Raw genomic sequence first — 7,473 nt, 5'->3', positions numbered from 1 at the left:
GGGGGCCGGAGGGTGGAGCGGCACAGAGCCGTAGGCGGAGGCCCCTCTCGGCGCCGCTGCAGGCACCAGGGCTCGCGGCTGCAGAGGGCCTGGGGACCTCGCGAAGGAGGCGGTGCAGGGCCGGGCGTCGCACCCGTCAGAGGGAGGGCTGCGTCCCATCGCGGGCGGCGTCTGTGCAGGCCCCTGCTGGGGCGGAAGGAGGCGTTATGTGTCCGGCGCCGGAGGCTCCGTCCCAGGCTGGGGTGGCCAAGCCCGGCAGCGCCAGGCGTAGCGCGGCATCCCCCCTTTCCCCGGCCGCTCCGGAGACATTGGCGGCGGCGCCGGGGGGAAGGCGATCTGCCCGCCTACCCCGCGCCCCGGAGCGTCTCCAGGTAGGGGAGGGGGCGTCCTCGCCGCCTCGCTGCAGCCGGCGGCTTCCGGCGCCCTCAGTGTCGGCACGGGACTCCCGCCCCCCGACTTCCGGTCACTGCAAATAACCAGCAATGGCGGCGCAGGCCGGTCCCCCATTACCTTCCCTGCGGGCACACATACACCGCCCGCAGGGGGTAATCGGGAGGCTGGCATCAATGCCATGCAGCCCCCAGAATGCTCTGATCGGTCGATTCTGACCGATCAGTGCGCAGATCCCCCACCAGGTCCGACCTCCAGCATACCCCCGGCAGACGCAGCACTGGTGGCTGCACGGGGGTATCAGGGGTCGGGCAGTACAGGGTACAGGGCAGCTGAGGAGCGCATTGTTCGGTCCGCAAGGACCGATCAAGGCGCTCAACAGCTGCACAATAACAATTACTGTGAATTTTTGTTAACGGCACCAATCACGAACACACTCATACCACCCCACAGCGCCCACATGCCCAATAAAAATTATCCAATCGCTGCCGCCCTGTTAAATACCAATAATGGAGTCGAATACGGTGGCCTCCTAACGCCCCCCCTCCTAAGTAGCACTACAGGACCGTCTACGGCCAATGATCCCCTTCCGGCTACCGAAAGAATCCCTCCCATGACACCGCATAGTAAGGGCGAACGAAGGCGTAGACGCCGCACGTCCTCCCAATCTTCCTCCAATAACTCCCGTCGCCATTCGGGCTACCCCTCTAAACGCCCCTCCCGTTACCAACGTAGACGCAGCTCCCATAGGAGCCGCCGCAGATCGCGGGCCTCAGAATGGCTGCCATCAGCAACATCCGAGGGGTCCGATGTATCGCAGAGCCCGGATAGGAGTCATCGGGCACGGGACAAGACTTCAAAATCACGCGCACCCTCTAGGGCTTTCAGCCGGGGAGAACAATCCCCCACGGCTTCCAGCCACAACAACAACAACCGTGCAGGCGCCGAAGACAGAGCCATTAATCCGCCACTATGTGGTTGTAATCGGGCTCCAACGCACGATACGCAGGGCATCGGCCAGCACATCGGCCGGTCCCACGCTGTAGCGGGAGCCAGAGTTTCCCCGTCCTGCGACATCACCCCGTCTACATCTGCAGGGGTTCCTCCAGGATCGGAGTACACTCGTCCAGAGTCACACAGCGGTGAGTGTTACAAGGGTAGCGAGGAAGGGTTACGCTACGGTGTTAACTTAAAGGAAATGGAGCTAACCTCAGCGGTGAAGGAGTTAATCTTACAACTATCACACTCGAGCGGAAAGGTGTTGAACAATGCAACACCACAATCAGCTAATCTACACAAAGACGCCTTCTTCTGCGGGATCAGCCCGCTAGGCGCCCATATAGACCAGGAAACGAGACAGAAAATCTGGAGCAACGATTATATTGATATATGGTCGCTGTTATCAGCGGACCAACAAACGGTGGATAAACCTAACGAGAGGGGTTTCGATAGGGGGAGATCGAGAATTGCATTAACCATGAATAATTGGCTCCAGGCCTTCGCAGTAATGGGCTGTATTATGGGCCAGAAACATCCGGAACGCTGCTCCGAATTGTTTATATATCAGGACATGATATATAGTTCATACAAGTCGCACGGCGGTTCAGCCTGGCGGCGGTATGATGAGGAGTTCCGCAGGCGTCTGGCCCTACAGCCCGAGCTAGGCTGGGGAGTTAAAGCAACAGACGTATGGTTGCGGTTGATGCTGTCCCAAAAACAGCCCCCCTTTTCGGCCGCGACCACTAATTACTCCGCAGTCGCAGGTCAAAACTCAGTGGTCGTGCGAAAACCCGGGGCCTGCTGGTTGTTCAATGAGGGAAACTGCCGCTTCCACGCATTATGCAAATTCAGACATGATTGCTCCGCTTGCAGGGGGGGACACCCAGCGTCAAGGTGCACTCGTCAGCCTTACAAAGCACCTACAAGGCAGAACCCCAGTGAGCGTAACCGCGATGGCCCCCTGGCTAAAGCTCTACCCCAATAAGAAAGCGGCTCAGCAGCTGCAAGCAGGATTCTCCGACGGGTTTTTTATTCCCTTTAGGCTAACAAGAACGCCAACCCTATCCGATAACCTAAAATCGGCTCGCGAATTCCCCGAAATACTTAGACAAAAAATTGAAAAGGAGGTAGAATTGGGTAGAATAGCAGGCCCCTTCCAGTCGCTCCCCTTCAAAAACATGAAAATATCACCGCTAGGCATTATACCAAAAAAAGAACCCGGTAAATACCGCTTAATTCATCATTTATCTCACCCAAAGGGCGAATCAGTTAATGACGCAATTTCCCCAGAAGAAGCCTCTGTCTCATACGCGTCTTTCGATAAGGCGGTGGAATTAGTCCGGGCTGCCGGACCCGGCGCCCTGCTAGCCAAATCTGACATCGAATCGGCATTCCGTTTACTACCCGTGCACCCCGAATGTTTCCACCTTCTGGGCTGCAAAGTGGATCAGCTCTATTACTTCGACATGTGCCTTCCGATGGGATGTTCCATCTCATGTCACTATTTTGAGCTATTCAGCACCTTCCTAGATTGGGTAGTTCGGTACGAAACGGGCAGTAAATCCCTAATTCACTACCTCGATGATTTCCTGTTTGTCGGCCCTAGAAACTCTAAACTTTGCTCCGAGCTGCTAGAAACATTCAAAGCTATCGCACTCAAATTCGGCGTGCCACTGTCGCCCGAAAAAACGGAGGGACCATGTAATGTATTGCCTTTCTTGGGCATCGAAATAGATACCACGTTAATGGTTTTCCGTTTACCAGAGGATAAAATATTAAAAACCCTACAAATGTTGAAAGGCTTTCTAGAAGTGAACAAGGTAACCCTCCAGCAAATGCAGGCATTACTGGGCCTTCTGACATTCGCTTGTCGCGTAATGCCGGTCGGCAGAGCATTCTCGCGCAGACTTTCTTTGGCAACAAAAGGCGCTTCTCAGCCCGGCCATAGAATTAGGCTCACCCGTTCGCTAAAAGCAGATCTGCTAGTGTGGAAAACGTTCCTGCAATCATACAACGGTCACACGTGCGTTATGGCGAGAGAGATCGCAAGCAAGGATTTAGGGCTGACAGTAGGGTGGAATAAAAAAGAGGGTTTTGCAGCAATTTTTAAAAACCAATGGTGCAAATCAGGTTGGCCAGAGAGATGGACGACAACAAAATGGGGTCAAGACCCGTCCCTATGGGAATTATTTGCGGTTGTTGCTGCGATAGACATATGGGCCGATCAGTTGAGAAACACGAACATTCGTTTCCAAACAAAAAATACGAAAACGGCAAAGAGTTTAAATCACATGTCTTCTTCATCCCTGCCCATACTCGCTCTTTTGCGCCGACTAGCGCTGATTTGCCTTGAAAACAATATTTGGTGTAGAGCCACAGTGGTGGCGGAAGTAGATGATAATATCATTAACCCACTGTTATTTTCTAATTGGCAGGCTTTCAGAATCCAGCAGCCCAACTCGCAACCCCGTGGTATTCTGTGTCCACTGTTCCTGTGGGACACAGTGGCCAATCATTGATGCCCTTAATCCGGGCATCCGTTTCGCCAGCTACCTGGCAGGTGTATGGTAAGGCTTGGGAGGAGTGGTGCTCCCTAATTCAGGGTAGGCCGGTCGACGAAAGCGACGGAGCGCGAAGCGCAGTGACAACTGATTTCCTTTTACGGATGAGGGAAAGCGGGTCGTCGGGCACATCGGCACAACGGAAATTATCGGGGCTTGCATTTTTCTTTCAATTATTGGGATGGGTTGACGTAACTAAATCCTTCTGCATAAAACAAGCCATAAAAGGTTGGAAAAGGCTTCAGCCAAGTCAAGAATGTCGCCGCCCCATTTCTCTGAGTCTATTGCAGGACCTAATTGCGATATCCCCGTCAGTCTGCTCATCGCAATATGAGGCGGCCCTCATATCGGCAGCGTTTGCGACCGTCTTTTTCGGAGCACTGCGTATTAGCGAATTGCTACCGCGGTCAAAAACCGCATCGGAAGGAGGCTTAATTAATGAGGATATAGTTATATGCAGCGGCGCCCTGCGCATCAGGGTTAGAAAATCCAAATGCGATCCCACCGGTAGGGGCACATGGGTCCTGGTTAACGCTACAGAGGGCCCAGCTTGCCCACTAAAAATGGTTAAAAGATACGCCGTAATAAGACACGAGGGTAGATTTTTCTTCACTCATACAGACGGGTCCCCTCTGACCAAGTACCAATTCCAGGCAATGTTCAAGCGATGCTTGAAAGAAACCGGCGCAAATCCAAAGGAGTACGGAACACATTCGTTCCGGATAGGGGCGGCCACAGAGGCAGCTAGGGCAGGAGTGTCAGAGGCTGAGGTGCAGAGAATGGGTCGTTGGAAGTCCGCATGCTTCGCCAGATACATCAGGCCCGACTTGCTTAATTAACATGTATTGTCTCTTACAGGGGTTGATGTTTGGGTGGTAGGAGATTCCTACGTACACTGGGCCGAAAAGAGGGCCAAACTGCGGCCAGGAGGAACAAATCTCTACATCCCGGGAATAAAAGTTAACTGGAGGGGTATCAGAGGCCTCCGGTGGAACCAGGTGTTCAAGGAGATGGTGGGCATAGCAAGGATGGCGGAACGCCCGGTGATATTGGTGTTACACGCAGGTGGCAATGACCTGGGCAAACAAAAGGTGGCCGAGTTGTACAAATGGGTGACAACGGATATGGAACGGTTCAGCTGGCTGTTCAGGAACATGATACTGGTGTGGTCGGAGATAACACCACGGGCCGAATGGCGTGGTGCAAGAGATAAGAGAGCCATAGAGCGGACAAGGGTGAAATTCAACGCTCGAATCGGAAAATATGTGAGAGGAAGAGGCGGTATCGTGATTCATCACCAATACCTACAAAAGAAAAACACGCCACAATTGCGACCGGACGGAGTTCACCTAACGGACATTGGCCTCGATATTTTTCTGTCTGGTTTACAGGATGGGGTTGAACAGGCCCTAAAAGTGATGGGTGGGGTCGGAGTCCCGCGTAGGTAATACACGGGATCCTCCGTGGCGGAAGAAGCGGAGGAGGGCAAAGGTCGTAGTCGCTCGTTGGTCCAATTACCCTGTCGATCACGGACAGGAGCTCGGCGCGAGCGGCCGTTACGACATGTAATTGCCCTTTTCAGCTTATTTAATTAATAAACTGTGACCGACCTGTTCAACCCACCTAGGACTATGTGTGTTTCATTACGGGATTGATGGGAGGGGGGAAGGCACTGGTTACGACACCAGGTCTCCACAGTCTGGCAGACGCGGTACTGTATAAGGTGCGCGTCTCTGACTGGGGAGCACCTAGATAGAGCAGCACAGAAAGGTTGTCGGTGCCTGTTCCCCCCCTAGCATCACTCCCCTTTAGTGATGCACTAATTGGAAGACCCCTGGCCGGCCAGTGGGCACTGGAGGGGAGGGGTCCTACGGCCACTCCTACAGGGGTTAAATCCAGGTGTCCGGCCGGGAACTTTCTCTTTTCCTCCCGGCGGACACCTGGAAGCATTGTCCCACCCACCCTCCCTTTTTAAAGGCTAAAGATGAGACTAACCTGCGGGATGATGTAAATGTGTAAATGCTATTGTAATATTTTACTTTAAAAAAAAAAAAAAAAAAAAAAAAAATTTATATTTGTACGTGATATAACTAATGCTGGTAACCTTTATTAAGTCACAGCGGAAGAAGCGGAGGAGGGCAAAGGTCGTAGTCGCTCGTTGGTCCAATTACCCTGTCGATCACGGACAGGAGCTCGGCGCGAGCGGCCGTTACGACATGTAATTGCCCTTTTCAGCTTATTTAATTAATAAACTGTGACCGACCTGTTCAACCCACCTAGGACTATGTGTGTTTCATTACGGGATTGATGGGAGGGGGGAAGGCACTGGTTACGACACCAGGTCTCCACAGTCTTGCACACGGGGCCGGGGGCACACTTACTTTTGCACACGGGGCCGGGGGCGCACTTACTTTTGCACACTGGGGCGCACTTACTTTTGCACACGGGCCGGGGGCGCACTTACTTTTGCACACGGGGCCGGGGGCGCACTTACTTTTCACACACGGGGCCCGGGGGCACTTACTTTTCACACACGGGGTCGGGGGGCACTTACTTTTCACACACGGGGCCGGGGGGGGCACTTACTTTTCACACACGGGGGCGGGGGGCACTTACTTTTGACACACGGGGCCGGGGGGCACTTACTTTTCACACACGGGGCCGGGGGGGCACTTACTTTTCACACACGGGGCCGGGGGGGGGCACTTACTTTTCACACATGGGACGAGAGGGTGTCAGTCACTTTATTCTGATGTTTGACTTTGATAAATGATCATGTCCTAAAATGGACACCGTACATTTGCATAGCTGCCATCTTTGGAAGGTCAAGTTGGGGGTAATGGAAAGTTCGCCACTATTTCCTATGGGAATTTTTTTTTTTTTAAATGCGATTTAAATAAAATCTACATATCGGATCGACTATAAAAGTCATAGCACACCTGTCCCCACCGAGGCCTTCGAAACGCCGCCTGAACGGGGTCTCTGCGCCGAGCGGTTCGGGCCGCATTAATTGCGGAAAACGCGGAGAAGAAGAAGAATAATAAACTAGATGGGCATTTCCTGAAGGAAATACATGGTGCTTGAACAGCGCTGCCAGCTGCCAATGAACCTCAGGAGCAAGTCTGGCATGCAGGGCCCTGCCCCTGGGTATCCAATTTGGCCCCTTGGTAGCCACTTTGATGTGCGGGGGCCCTTGTTAGCAACATTGGCCCCTTGGTAGCCATTTTGGCATGCAGGAATCCTTGGTAGCCACTTTGGCCACATCCTCTTATATACAGACATTACTCCTATATACAGACACCACTCCTATATACAGACATCCCTCTGTATACAGACACCACTCCTATATACAGACACCACTCCTATATGCAGGCACCTCTCCTATATACAGACATCCCTCTATATACAGACACCACTCCTATATACAGACATCCCCCTATATACAGACACCACTCTTATATACAGACATCCCTCTATATACAGACACCACTCCTATATACAGACATCCCTCTATATACAGACA

The 7,473-nt window shown here is 52.9% G+C and overlaps 1 protein-coding gene across 2 annotated transcripts; it reads left to right on the top strand.

The window, feature by feature from the left end:
- The first annotated feature begins 830 nt into the window (after positions 1-830).
- LOC143800013 (uncharacterized) lies at positions 831-6,247 on the top strand. 2 transcript variants are annotated; one of them, XM_077281173.1, is made up of 2 exons: positions 831-1,532; positions 4,809-6,247. In XM_077281173.1, exons 1-2 carry the CDS (start codon positions 851-853, stop codon positions 5,396-5,398), a joined length of 1,272 nt encoding a protein of 423 aa, XP_077137288.1. In that variant the 5' UTR covers positions 831-850; the 3' UTR covers positions 5,399-6,247. The 2 variants fall into 2 exon arrangements, 1 of the variants encoding a protein (XP_077137288.1); XR_013220535.1 differs by lacking the exon at positions 831-1,532 and adding an exon at positions 3,315-3,956.
- Positions 6,248-7,473: the final 1,226 nt, after the last annotated feature.

The sequence above is a fragment of the Ranitomeya variabilis genome, chromosome 1 (genome assembly GCF_051348905.1).
Source record: "Ranitomeya variabilis isolate aRanVar5 chromosome 1, aRanVar5.hap1, whole genome shotgun sequence".
In the NCBI taxonomy this organism is placed as follows: Eukaryota; Metazoa; Chordata; class Amphibia; order Anura; family Dendrobatidae; genus Ranitomeya; species Ranitomeya variabilis.
The sequence above is the reverse complement of the archived record's forward strand: the minus strand, read 5'-3'. Positions and strand labels throughout refer to the sequence as shown.